At 53.7% G+C, this 14,260-nt stretch overlaps 1 protein-coding gene across 1 annotated transcript in view; it reads right to left on the minus strand.

The window, feature by feature from the left end:
- Positions 1-6,003, minus strand: part of LOC138764346 (ephrin-A1-like) — a 17,633-nt gene extending 11,630 nt beyond the window's left edge. Inside the window, exon 1 of the mRNA XM_069940129.1 lies at positions 5,786-6,003. Within this exon, the coding sequence (XP_069796230.1) occupies positions 5,786-5,877 (92 nt within the window). The 5' untranslated portion in view covers positions 5,878-6,003. The remainder of the gene's footprint in view (positions 1-5,785) is intronic.
- Between the last annotated feature and the right edge of the window lie 8,257 nt (positions 6,004-14,260).

The following is a 14,260-nucleotide window of genomic DNA, read 5'->3' on the forward strand; positions in this document are numbered from 1 at the left end:
TGATTTCATGCAATATTACACGTTCTGTCCCATTACAAGACACTAAAGGAATCTTGAAACTTCTCCACACCCTCATCACCTCTCAATTTCTGATCACTATCTGGACACATTCAGTCCCTCAACCATGACAATGAATTCCAAATATACACAATCATTTCCTCATCTCCTACTTATTTACCAACTTTGATTCACTTTCTGCCCATCTATTATGAGAGCAGAGATGAGACGTACAGCACAGAACGTGTTCAAATTCTTCCACAAAGTATTTATTTCACTTTTGCAAACATTTTACCTCCCTCCCTCCACAACTGGCAGGCTTTTTGACAGTCCCGTACGACCCCAGACTGAACCCCCTCCCCCTCTCCCTCTCCCTCTCCCCCTCCCCTTCCCCCTCTCCCTCTCCCTCTCCCCCTCTCCCTCTCCCTCTCCCCCCTCTCCCTCTCCCTCTCCCCCTCTCCCTCTCCCTCTCTCCCCCTCTCCCCCTCTCCCCCTTCCCCTCTCCCCCTTCCCCTCTCCCCCTTCCCCTCTCCCCCTTCCCCTCTCCCCCTTCCCCTCTCCCCCTTCCCCTCTCCCCCTTCCCCTCTCCCCCTCTCCCCCTTCCCCTCTCCCCCTTCCCCTCTCCCCCTTCCCCTCTCCCCCTTCCCCTCTCCCCCTTCCCCTCTCCCCCTTCCCCTCTTCCCCTCTCCCCCTTCCCCTCTCCCCCTTCCCCTCTCCCCCTTCCCCTCTCCCCCTTCCCCTCTCCCCCTTCCCCTCTCCCCCTTCCCCTCTCCCCCTTCCCCTCTCCCCCTTCCCCTCTCCCCCTTCCCCTCTCCCCCTTCCCCTCTCCCCCTTCCCCTCTCCCCCTTCCCCTCTCCCCCTTCCCCTCTCCCCCTTCCCCTCTCCCCTTCCCCTCTCCCTTCCCCTCTCCCCCTTCCCCTCTCCCCCTTCCCCTCTCCCCCTTCCCTCTCCCCCCTTCCCCTCTCCCCCTTCCCCTCTCCCCCTTCCCCTCTCCCCCTTCCCCTCTCCCCCTTCCCCTCTCCCCCTCCCCCACACTCCTCATCCCTCTTCTACCCCTCTCCCCATCCCTCTCCCACACCTCATCTCTCCCCCCCTCCCCTCCCTCTCACCCCTCCATCTCCCACTGAGCGATAGTTGTAATGCAGATACTCTTTACCCCTCCTCCCCCTCCGAGTTGCACTTCCCCTGGGAGAAAAACATCCCGACAACAGTGGCCGAGTTTCCCGTTCACGGAAACGCACTCCACCTCCCCCCCCACCACTTCCCTGGGAAACCAACGAGCTCTTCCTCCAATTATCTACATCACTGGACCTTAAAGGGGATGTGCCCACTCTGAACTCCCTCCTCTTCACCCCCGGCCCACCCTCCGGGTCCCAAGCCCCAGCCACTTCACTCCCCAAGTATAATCGCTGCAGGCTCTGTCCACAAATAGACGCTCGTGTCATCACTAATACAATTCCCACCCAGGACAGGGGCCGCTGAAAATTTAATTATGCAAGGTGTTAATTTTTGCCCAAGTATATCTCGTAGAATGCGGCACGTTAAAGGGTGGGAAAAGCTCGAGCTTAGATTCATTTCCAGCGTGATGGTTGAGAAGAGTATTAGAAACCTGCGCCGATCAATTGAGATTGCGATCAGATGTGGGGAAGGTCAGTGCACTTAAGTTCTTGGGAGTTACCACCTCGAAGGACATTCCCCGGACCCCAATACACTAATGGCATCATGAAGAATCCCCCCCTCGAGAGTTTGTGGAGGTTCGGCCCGACGACGGAAACCCTGCAGGGGTGTGCAGTGAACTGTCGCAGGCAAAACCCTCCCCGCCGTTGGTTCGGGGGGGGCCATCTATGGGGATTGCTGCCGTTGGGGAAGCAGCAGCGATCACCACCGCCCGCTCAGTTCTCGCGGCTGCCGTTGGGGAAGAGGAGTTGGGGAGGCCGGCAGACTCGCACCCACTGGGGCCAGGAACAGGTGCTGCCCCTCGTCCACCATCAGACTCCTCAACGACAGACTCAATCGCGGATTTTAGTCTTATTGATTTTTTTTCCCTCTCTCTGTATCGCAGTCAGTTTGTTTACATTTCATTATATGTTTTCATGTTAACACCGTGTAGTTTTTTTTTTGCACTATCAATAATTCTGCAGGATAAAAGGATCTCGGGGCTGTAGGAAATGTCCTGTACGTACAATAAATCTGTTCTAAGGAATTGAACTTCTCAGATGCAAAGCGAATGGGCTTCGTGTCAAAGTTTGCAGATGATATAATGACCGCATCCAGTCTCCTACTCAAGGAAGGACGGACTGGAAGGGGTGCAGAGGAGGTTCACCGGGTTGATTCCAGGGATGAAGGGGATTGATTAGTCTACAAGGAGAGATCGAGTTGCCTGGGACTAGACTTGTTGGAATTTAGAGGGACGAGAGAAATATCTAAAATTATGAAAGGCTGGAGGTGGAGGTCGGAAAGTTGTTCCCATTGGTGGGGGAGACCAGAACGAGGGGACATAGCCTCAAGATCCAGGCCAGAGATGAGGGAGGAGGAACTGCTTTTCCCAGAGGGTGGGGAATCTGTGGGATTTGCTGCCCCATCAAAATAGGAGGTGATCTCAGATGGGTAGATTTTTTTTTAAACAGAGTAGAGGGGGATTAAGGGATATGGGGGAATGGCAGGTGGGTGAAGGTGGGCCGATCATCAGATCAGCCGTGATCTCGTTGAAAAGGGGGGAGCAAGATCGACAGGCTGAGTGGCTGACTCCTGCTCCTGTTTTTGACATTCTCAAGGTCTTGCGTTGCCATAACGTTACCTCGCTGCTCTTGAACTCGAACCCATGGTTAATGACGGCCTTCTGAATAAAACGATCATCAGATCAGCCGCTGAATGGGAGATCAGGCCCGACGGGCTGAATGGCCGACTCCTGCTCCCATTTCTTGCGTTCCTCACGGGAAGGGGAGGCGTTGAGGGGAACAGGGAAGCTGCAGCAGGTCATGGACGGATGAGGAGAATGGGCAGAGACATGGGCTCATGAAGCAACGTCAGAAAGTGTACTGATCTCACACCTCATTAGGAAAAATAAATGGGCAGAAAACTGAAAATCCCCCAGACACAGTTGTCTGGGAGTTCCAGGTGCAGGGTGGCCTGAAAGTAAGCTGCCAGGTGGAGTTTGTGGTGAAGGCCGCAAATGCGATGCTGGCATTCGTTTCAAGAGGAATGGAATGTTGGAGCAGGGATATGATGTTAAGGCTCTATAAAGCGCTGGTGAGACCAGACTCGGAGAATTGTGGGCAATTTTGGGGTCCTCATTAAAGAAAGGATGTGCTCATGTTGGGGAGGGTTCAGAAGAGGTTCAGAAGGATGATTCCAGGAATGAAAGGGTTACCATGTGATGGATCTTGGCCTGGACTCGTTGGAATTTAGGAGAATGGGGGGTGGGGGGGAAAATCTAATTGAAACATTTAGAATGTTGAGAGGCGTGGACAGAGTAGATGTAGACGTTGTTCCCCACGGTGAGTCTAGGTTAAGAGGGCACAACCTCAGGATTGAAGGGCATCTGCTTAGAACAGAGATGTGGAGGAATTTCTTCAGCCAGAGGACAGTGAATGGGCGCCTGTTGAGGCCAGGTTGTTGGATGTATTTAAAGGCAGAGATCAACGGATTCTTGATTGGCTAGGGCATCAAAAGTTCTGGGGAGAAGGCCGACTGGTGGGGAAAATAGATCAGCTCATGATCAAATGGCGGGGAAGACTAGACTTCCCCGCCATTTGGCTTATTTCTGCCCTCATGTCAAGTTTATCGTCACAGGCACTGAGAGAAAAGTCCTTCGTGCGGGCGCAGTCCACATATAGAACAGAGCACAGGAGTTACAGAGAGAGGCCCACGTTGTTGTCATGGCCACTGAGGGGGGGGGAGAGGGGGGAAGATAAGCAATGCATTTGGTCAGCCCAGGTGTAGTACAGAGTGTATTGAGGCGCAGAGAGAGGTCAGTTCAAACAGTGACAAAGGCAACAGAATTTCACTCTTAAAAGCTACAATGGAGGAATCTGTGGCTCGATATTTCATGGCCAAAATCCGAGCAGCTTGCAGTCTCCTGTGTCAGCGTGGGGTTCATCCAGGAGTCTGACAACAGCTAGGAAGAAACAGTCCTCAAGCCTGGTGGAAAACGATCTCATACTTGGGGGGTCCATTTTCCTGATTTGTGTGGGGGCAGGGAGGAAATATGTTCTTTTAGGATGTTGGCTGCCACTTGGAGGCTGTGGGGAGATGCACGTGGAGAGAGATTCAAAAAAGAAAATTAAGTAAATGGGAAAATCTAGGCAGGGTGAATCTCCTCTCCCCCCACTCTACAGCATCCACATCCTTCCTTCGGGAGGTCACCAGAACTGACCACAATATTCCAAATGGGGGGGGGGGGTGGGGGAAGGGGAGGAGTTATATGAACGTTTACAAATATCCTGCCATGATTTACTCGTGTCCATTTGTAATTTTTTGGTCTTTACTTTAACCAAATGAGCCCGCACTTTTGCTTTGGCGATGTTTAACATTTTTTTTTGTAGTAGGGGGGAGGGGAGTCCATAACCCGGGTCCGTCTCTCTCCCCCCGGTTTCCGAGCAGGTGCCGCGAGGGTTAAATACCCCAGCGCGGACAAATCAACAGGACGTGGCCAGACTGTCGAGTCGCAGCGCGGAGAGTTTCTGAGTGGCCGTTTCCAGGATCTCGGGACACAAACACAAAACCTTCCCTATTAAAATCCCTTCACTCTGGGAAAAGGGGAGGGAAAATATCCCGACCTCACCTCAAATATAAACCAAAAATACACTCCCCCTACCCCAAAATCCAAGTTAAAGTCACTCCCCCCCAAAATCCAAGTTAAAGTCACTTCACCCAAAATCCAAGTTAAAGTCACTCCCCCCCAAAATCCGTTAAAGTCACTTCTCCCCCCAAAATCCAAGTTAAAGTCACTTCTCCCCCAAAATCCAAGTTAAAGTCACTTCTCCCCCAAAATCCAAGTTAAAGTCACTTCTCCCCCCCAAAATCCAAGTTAAAGTCACTTCTCCCCGCCAAAATCCAAGTTAAAGTCACTTCCCCCCAAAATCCGTTAAAGTCACTTCTCCCCCAAAATCCGTTTAAGTCACTTCTCCCCCCAAAATCCAAGTTAAAGTCACTTCTCCCCCCAAAATCCAAGTTAAAGTCACTTCTCCCCCCCAAAATCCAAGTTAAAGTCACTTCTCCCCCCAAAATCCGTTAAAGTCACTTCTCCCCCCCAAAATCCGTTAAAGTCACTTCTCCCCCCCAAAATCCGTTAAAGTCACTTCTCCCCCCCAAAATCCGTTAAAGTCACTTCTCCCCCCCAAAATCCAAGTTAAAGTCACTTCTCCCCCCCAAAACACAAGTTAAAGTCACTTCTCCCCCCCCAAAATCCAAGTTATAGTCACTCCCCCCCACAAAAAAATCCAAGTTAAAGTCAATTCTCAGGCCAACCTTCCCAAATCCCATAATCTCAATTTTTTTTTAAATATAAAGACGAACCTTCACCCCAATAAAACAAGTTTTTAAAAAAGTTTTTAAAGTTTTAAACTCTAGGACAAAACAAACCCCTTTTGTTTAGGGGAGAATTTATTTTTAGGGGAATAAAAGGACTTTTTCCTTGTTTAAAAACCACCACCGGGAAGTTCGGAGGGTTTTTTTTAAGAAAAAATATCAAGGTTGTTTTTTTTGGGCATCGATTTCGCCCTCAGTTTAAGGATTCGGGCGAAAGAAATCAGGGCAAAACGTATCTGAGATCGAACTTCTGACTCACGTGGGGTTACTCCGGTTCCAATACACCGTGAACCTCTCCGCTCCGGTGCGATTGATCCACATCAGGAGGATCAAGAGAATTGCCCCGTGCATTTTGCAAACAAACACGGCTCGTCTTCCCCCTCAAGGTCTCTGTCCCCAGCGAACGCTGGCGTCTCTACGAGACAACACTGATTTTACGAGCGTGAAATTGGTGGGATGGTTCGCGGTGAAACCCCGCCCGTCGAGCTGAGTCAGATTAACACGGAATGTGTCCCAAATCCCTCCCGGCAACCTCCCGGCTCGCACGTTTTGGGCGAGGCCGTCTCTCCACACACTACAGGACAAGGTGCAGTGGAGAAAGGGGAGGGTTTTAACGCAGCAACTCTCTGCAGTCCCTTGCACCCATTCCTGGTTCTGTAATCACGTCCAACCCCAACACACTGTCTCTGTAACCCCCTCCGGTCCCCTCCACCCCTCCCAGTCTCTGTAAACCAACCCCCTCCTGTTCATTAAACCCCTCCCTATCTTTGTCACCCCCTCCAGTCCCCCACCCTGTCTCTGTAACCCCACCCCCCCCCCTCTGATCCCCTCCCTGTCTCTGTAACACCCCCCACTTCTGGTTCCCCCCCATCCCCCTCCCCATCTCTGTAACACTACCCCTCTTCCCTCTCCTCTCCCCTCCCCCCTCTTCCCTCTCCTCTCCCCTCCCCCCTCTTCCCTCACCTCTCCCCTCCCCCCTCTTCCCTCCCCCACCCCCTCCCCTCCCCTCCCCTCCCCTCCTCTTCCCCTTTTCCTCCCTCCCTCTTCCCCTTCCCTCCCTCCCTCTTCCCTCCCTCCCTCTTCCCCCTTCCCTCCCTCCCTCTTCCCCCTTCCCTCCCTCCCTCTTCCCCCTTCCCTCCCTCCCTCTTCCCCCTTCCCTCCCTCCCTCTTCCCCCTTCCCTCCCTCCCTCTTCCCCCTTCCCTCCCTCCCTCTCCCCCTTCCCTCCCTCCCTCTTCCCTCTTCCCCCTTCCCTCTTCCCCCTTCCCTCTTCCCCCTTCCCTCCCTCCCTCTTCCCCCTTCCCTCCCTCCCTCTTCCCCCTTCCCTCCCTCCCTCTTCCCCCTTCCCTCCCTCCCTCTTCCCCCTTCCCTCCCTCCCTCTTCCCCCTTCCCTCCCTCCCTCTTCCCCCTTCCCTCCCTCCCTCTTCCCCCTTCCCTCCCTCCCTCTTCCCCCTTCCCTCCCTCCCTCTTCCCCCTTCCCTCCCTCCCTCTTCCCCCTTCCCTCCCTCCCTCTTCCCCCCCTCCCTCCCTCTTCCCCTTCCCTCCTCCCTCTTCCCCCTTCCCTCCCTCCCTCTTCCCCTTCCCTCCCTCCCTCTTCCCCCTTCCCTCCCTCCCTCTTCCCCCTTCCCTCCCTCCCTCTTCCCCCTTCCCTCCCTCCCTCTTCCCCTTCCCTCCCTCCCTCTTCCCTTCCCTCCCTCCCTCTTCCCCTTCCCTCCCTCCCTCTTCCCCCTTCCCTCCCTCCCTCTTCCCCCTTCCCTCCCTCCCTCTTCCCCTTCCCTCCCTCCCTCTTCCCCTTCCCTCCCTCCCTCTTCCCCCTTCCCTCCCTCCCTCTTCCCTCCCTCCCTCTTCCCCCTTCCCTCCCTCCCTCTTCCCCTTCCCTCTTCCCCCTTCCCTCCCTCCTCTTCCCCCTTCCCCTCCCTCCCTCTTCCCCCTTCCCTCCCTCCCTCTTCCCCCTTCCCTCCCTCCCTCTTCCCCCTTCCCTCCCTCCCTCTTCCTCTCTCTGTAACCCCCCCTCCAGTCCCTTACACCCCTCCCTGTCTCTGTAACCCCCTCCAGTTCCCCACATGCCTCCCTGTCTCTGTAACCCCCCTCCACAATCTCCAAATGAGCCCTGTCCAGGAGTCAGCAGGGACCCCTATTTGAATCCCTGATAGACATCAGTAAAGTAAGATAAACCACTCTGCAAACAAATCCCTTTCATCTGTGATGACTTTAAGATCCATGCTCCTGGACCCTACTGTTTGTCTCACTTTTTGAGCCACAGACCTTTGCTGTGGGCCATTTGACCCATCTAGGTTAGGCTCACCAAGAAGGGCCTCAGACACTGATGGCTACCTGATCGTGTCGGAGGTTTGGAGCTGGGGCCTGGGGTGGCCGATGGTTTGAACAGGAGTCCGTGGAGTGCTGGGGGCGAATGGGACTCTCGTATGCTTCTCTTTCTCCCAGTGTTAGGGGCGCCGGGCAATGCTTGCCACGACTTTTTTTTAAACGTGCTTTTTACACAGCCGCTAGGTTCCAGGAAATTCTCCCGGAACTCGCGCTGTGTATAAAGGGCTAGAATGGGAAGGAGGGGGCCATTCCCGCTCTGATATTTTAGCTCCTAGACCCCTAGTATATTTCCTGGAATGCCCATGGTCTAAAGTGAGCTGCAGGTGCTCCATCAACAGCGGGCCAACGGTCAGCCCGTATTTGGGACACGCGTTTGCAAGTCCTGCCTCTTCACTTACCGCTGTTGAAACCCATGCAAGGAAACGGGGACGTGGGGTTTTGGTGTGGCTGAGATCCGACCTCCTTCAGACCGGTAAAATCGCGCAAATTCGATCTAACAAAAAAAACCCAGGTCTGTTCGCCTTTACAACCGGCAGAAGTTGAAAGTCCGCAGATGCTGGGATTGGAGTTAAACCCATTCAGTTAATGCTGGAGCAGCTCAGCCAGTCTCGCTTGCAGCATCCACAGGAGGTCAAGATGGATCACCAATGTTTCGGGCCTGAGCGCCTTCCTCGAAGGTGGAGCAAAGAACAGGAAGGCGACCGAATACAGCTGGGAAAGAGGGGAGGGTGGGGGGAGGAGTCCAGACCAACTAAAGGTGTTAACTGGATATGATCAGAGAAGGGGTGAGAAGTGATTTTGGCTCTGTGAAAGGAGACGGAGGGAAGAGGGATAGAGAGACAGGGGGAAGAAGAAGGTGGTGGTGGGGTTTCTAACAGAAACTGGGCAAGTCAATATTCATGCCGCCTGATTGGAGGGAGCCCAGACAGGAGGTGAGGTGCGGTCCCCTCCAGTTTGCGGGTGGTCTCAGTCTGGCAGGACCTGGGCAGACGTGTCGGTGTGGGAATGGGGTGGGGGGGATTGAAGAGGGGGTCACTGGGAGATCCCGGCTGACGGAGCTGAGGTGCTCGATGATCGGGCACGGTCACATTGTTTTGTTACGTGGCCACAAAAGGAACGTTGATGTAACTTCGTCTCCTGCGGACGCCGCGAGGCCGGCTGTGTTTCTCAAGCGTCTGCGGACTTTCATCTTACTCTCGTGCCTAATCAACGACCCACACTCATGCTCCTCTGGAGTAGGGGTGGCTCCTTTAAGGAGTTGGGCATGAATATTTAAACTGGCGGGAAATGAATATCCAGATGACCTTTGGCCTTTAGAGGCGTAGACTTCAATTAAAATATCTTTAGTAAAAGGCCCAAGGGATTTTAGAGACAGGAATACATTCATTTTGTCTGCGCGCCTTGGGGGAAGTGTGCGTGCGTGTGTGTACAGAGGAGCACACGTGTTTGTGTTTAACACTGTGAACATGCGTGTTGCACATATTGCATATGTGTCGCTCTGTGTGGGTTGTATTGTACTTGTGTCAGTATGTGTGACCGGAGGGGTGGAGGGGACCGGAGGGGGTTACAGAGACGGAGAGGGGTGTTGGAGACTGGAGGAGGTTACAGAGACTGGGAGGGGTATAGGGGTCCAGAGGGGGTTACAGAGACAGGGAGGGGTGTCGGGGACTGGAGGGGATTACAGAGACGGGGAGGGGTGTAGGGGACTGGAGGGGGCTACGAAGACAGGGAGGGGTGTAGGGGACCGGAGGGAGTTTCAGAGATGAGGAGGGGTGTAGGGGACCAGAGGAAGTCACAGAGACTGGGAGGGGTGGAGGGGACCAGAGGGGGTTACAAAGACTAGGAAGGCTGTGGGGAGCTGGTCTACCCACAGATGACCTGGTGAAGACCCACTCTCACATCCCGTCTCATCCTGATGGATTGACTGTTATTTTTCCAGGGACTCCAGAGCTTTCTGCCAGCTAGCCAGTGAGGGCAGGAGACAGCGACAGAGTGTTCCAGACATCTGCTGTTTATCGCCCTGCCATGTCTATTTATCTCCAGACACACGAGACAGGCAAATCCATATGGAATCCCGCAGCATCCACGTTCCCTCTGCTGCCTCTTCTAGCGAACTCTCTGCATTCCTCCCCACCCCCCCCCCCCCCACCATGGATGCCTCTTTGGGAAAACTTCCTCACTCTCTCCACTCACATTCAGTCGCGTCCCGGATCAGACCGTAGCACCACGCAGCTGCAGAGAAATGGATTGCAGGTCAATCCACAGGAGTATAAGAGTGGCAGAGAGGGTCACTGGGGTCTCTCTCCCCCTCATCGACGTGATCTACAGGGGCCATTGTCTGCAGAGGATGTGCAAAATCATCGGGGAAGAGATCCAGGAGGATCAGAGCCAGCACCACCAGGCTGGGGAACAGCTTCTTCCCACGGGAGTGAGAACACTGAACGACCAAAGGAACTGTTCACACTGACCATCCGAGACTCTCGTATCCATAAAACAATATATTTATTTATCTGTGTATGTGAATACTTGTCCTGCGTTATGTATTGTTTGTCTGTATGTGTGTTATATATGGCTGTGCGTCTGCGTGTTTTACACCAAGGACCGGAGAACACCGTTCCGTCGGGCTGGTCAATCAGACGGCAATAAACTTGACTTGAGATCCCTTTCTCCCTCTGCAGAGGATGATCCCACGCTTTCCGATGGCTGACCACTCTCCCCGCTGGCCCAGCAGTGGGCACGGACCCTCCGCAGTAACGCTGGTGTTAAATCGTCTCCCCTTCTCCCCCCCTCCCCCACCCCAGCAAGCACCATGGTTTCAAACAGTGGCCATGTTGGGAATGTGACGTGAGGGAAGGGGCAGTGAGGAGAGAGAGGGTGGTGAGGAGGGTGGGGTGTGCAATCTTTAAAGTGAGTTCTCGTCTCTTCTCCCTCTGTGCATTTATCCCTCTCTCTCCCTCACACACCCACACACACAGAGAAACATACACCCACACACACAGAGAAACATACACACAGACACACAGATGCACACACAGACACACACACATAGACACACACACACGCACACAGACACATGCACACAGTCACACTCACCCACACACACGCACTCAGACACACACGCAGACACACACAGACACGAACACAGACACATGCACCCAGATACACTGACATAGACACATGCACACACACACACACACACACACACACACACACAGACAAGCACACACACAGACACACGCACAGACACATGCACAGTCACACTCACACACACACATGCACACACAGACACAAACACACACACAGAAACACACACGCACACAGACACATGCACACAAACACATGCACATACACACAGACCACCCGCACACACACAAGCACATAAACACACAGACACACACACACACTGTTGTACAGAGTGGATCTTGCAGACAACAACAGCTGCTTCCCAGACACCAGTTGGACAGGATTTGGACCCGTGTCAATCGATTGTTGTGCTCATTACGGTGAGTGCAGAGACTCCAGTGGCCAGCAGTATATGGAGAATGTTCCTCACTGAAACCAGCACTGGCGAACAGGCCCTTCAGCCCATCCTGTCAAAACAATCCCATCCACTGGCCCGCAGCCCCGATCTGCTCCGCTCCCTGTACATCCCCGTGTTTGTCCAGACCTAACCACTGTGACGGTACCCATCTTCCACCACTAACCCCTACCCCACCCCAGCAGCCCGATCCAGCCCCCCCACCACTCCCTTAAAAACACATCTCTGAACATTCCCTCCCTTGCCTTCTAGGGTGTGATATTTTCCCCCCACGGTAAGACTGGAAGATTCATGATTTTTTTTATTGTGTAATAAAACGTGTAACATTACACATTTCTGACCATAAGGCAGACAAAGATTCGCCAGCGCAGAAATTGCCCCTTACAGAGAAGAAAAGCAAAACAGAGTCCCCTCACCACACCAAGTCACACTATAGGCCCTTCGGCCCACATTGTCATGCTGGCCTCTTGAAACCTTAACCCAGTCAATCTAATCCTTCCCTCTCTCACTCCCAGAACCGTCTATCAATGTCAGATTCAGATTTATTGTCTGAGGACATACACGGGAATGTTTAAGAGATCCTCAGACATAAGGTCAAAAGAAGAATAGAGGGTAACGGGGTCGGGAGGGTTTAGTTCTTAATTTAAGGAATATATGGGTCGACACAACAGCGAGGGCTGAAGGGCCTGTGTTCTATGAACAGCCCTGAGGTTCCTTTTCCCCATGGGCTAGGCTATTTACTGGCAGTGCAAGTAATAATCTGTACACGTAAACAAATAACGAATGTAAACAAAATCTGCAAGGGCAAAAATTATCAAGGAAGATCATTCAACGAGTCCCTGATTGAGTTTGTTGTTGAGGAGTCTGATGGTGGAGGGGGGAGTGGCTGTTCCTGAACCCAGTGGGGGCAAGGCTTGTGGCTCTTGCACCTCTTTCCTGATCGCAGCAGGGAGAACAGAGCGTGCGCCGGGTAGGGCGGGGTCCCTGATGATCACTGCTGGTCTCCCACAGCAGCGTTGAAGCATCTATGAGTCTGCCGAAGAGTCATTTAAATGCCCCTATTGTACCAGCCTCCACCATCACCCCCCTCCCCCCCCCACCCCCGGCAATGCATTCCAGGCACCCATCACTCTCTTCCAATAAACCTCATCCCGCACATCTTCTCACCTTAAACGCACGTTTGTAAAACTCGCACTACTTGGGCGCAGAGTAGAACGACACGCTCACCAAAGCCTCGAAGTCGAGACAGGTTCAGGTTGGGCCCTCCCCAGGTGCTGACATCAGGGCCCTGCGTCATCAGAGCAGAACGCCGGGCTGGGACTGGCCATAGTTCCTCTGGGACCTCCGTGACCCCCCTCCCAGCTCATCGACTGGTCCGCATACCTCGCTCCACATTTCTCCAGTGCGTGACGTTCCGACCCAGGGGAAAAGATTCCGACTGCTTTGCCCCCTCCCCCAATCAATGCAGCTCCATAAAATCTCTTACCACACTTTGGGGGTACGGGATTCAGTTCCGGTCACCTCATTGCAGGAAGTATGTGGACGCTGTGGAGAGGGGGCAGAGGAGATTCACCAGGACAGGATCAGAGAATGGGGCTTATGAGGTCAGGTTGGCAGAGCCAGGTCTCTTTGGAGAGAAGGATGAGAGGAGACTTGATAGAGGTTGACAAGATTCTGAGAGGCAGAGATCGGGCAGACGGCCAGTGCCAGTTTCCCAGGGAAGGGGTAGCAAACCCCGGAAGATGTCTGTTCAAAGTGAAGGGGAGACGTCAGGGACAATATTTTTACACAGAGAGTAATGGGGGCTTGGAATGCATCGCCAGGGATGTTGGTGGAGGCTGGAACAATAGGGGCATTCAAAAACAACTCTTAGGCATACAGATGTGAGAAGAATAGAGGAGTTATGGGTGTGAGGAGGGGAGAGTTGGATTGGAGGCAGGACAGAGGCTTTTTCCCCAGGGTTGAAACTCCAGTTCAAACCACCGGCAGCCCCAAACCTCACGGTCGTGAGGCCCCTTCGCCCTCATGCCAGATCCGACCCCTGGTCCCCGGGGACCAGTCCCCCGTGACCTGGGTGGGCCCTTCAGTGAGGAGGTACTGTTCTAGATGGTAAACACGCGGAAGCACCGGAGAAACTCGGCAGCTACCCCCGAGCATCTGGAAGAGGCGAAGATTCGTGACCAGGCCTGAAACGGCTAACACGAGGTGGGGGGGGCAGAGTGGGAGTAAGTATGGGGGGGGGTGGCAGTGGGTGGGGGGTGTAAGAGGTTGTTTCTTCCTCTTTGTCAGGAGTTTGATACCCCTGGCCAATTTCTAGAGATGTGGTGGAAAGTACAGGGACACCAATTGCCCTGCAAAAGGGAGCAGACACAGCCCAGGGTGTCACAAGCAAAACCCCCTCCCCCGCCATCGCGAATGCCTACAGGGGATGCTGCCGTCGGGAGAGCAGCGGCGATCATCAAGGATCCACTTGACCCACTGCTGCCGCTGCTGCCGGGGAAGAGGCCCAGGTGCCCCAAGGCTCACACCCACCAAGGTCAGGAACAGCCGCTCCCTCTCTACCTCAACGACAAACTCATTTAAGAGCTTCCACAGGGAAGTGAATGTCAGGGGGTTGTACATGACGTCGTGTATGTGCTCTGACTCCGAAATCTTCGCACAGAGAGGGGTGGGTGTGTGGAATGCATTGCCAGCACCGGTGGTGAAGGCAGGGACAATGGGCCCTGTGAAGAAATGGTATCAGTCAGCACAACGTGTGATGGGCCCAAAGGACCTCAAAACCCAGCAGCAACGGAAATTCACTAAGACAAATGGTTACTTCGTTTCTCCAGCACTTGTGTGTATTTGTTACTGAAGCAAAAGTTACTTTT

The sequence above is a fragment of the Narcine bancroftii genome, chromosome 5 (assembly GCF_036971445.1).
Source record: "Narcine bancroftii isolate sNarBan1 chromosome 5, sNarBan1.hap1, whole genome shotgun sequence".
NCBI classification, from domain to species: Eukaryota; Metazoa; Chordata; class Chondrichthyes; order Torpediniformes; family Narcinidae; genus Narcine; species Narcine bancroftii.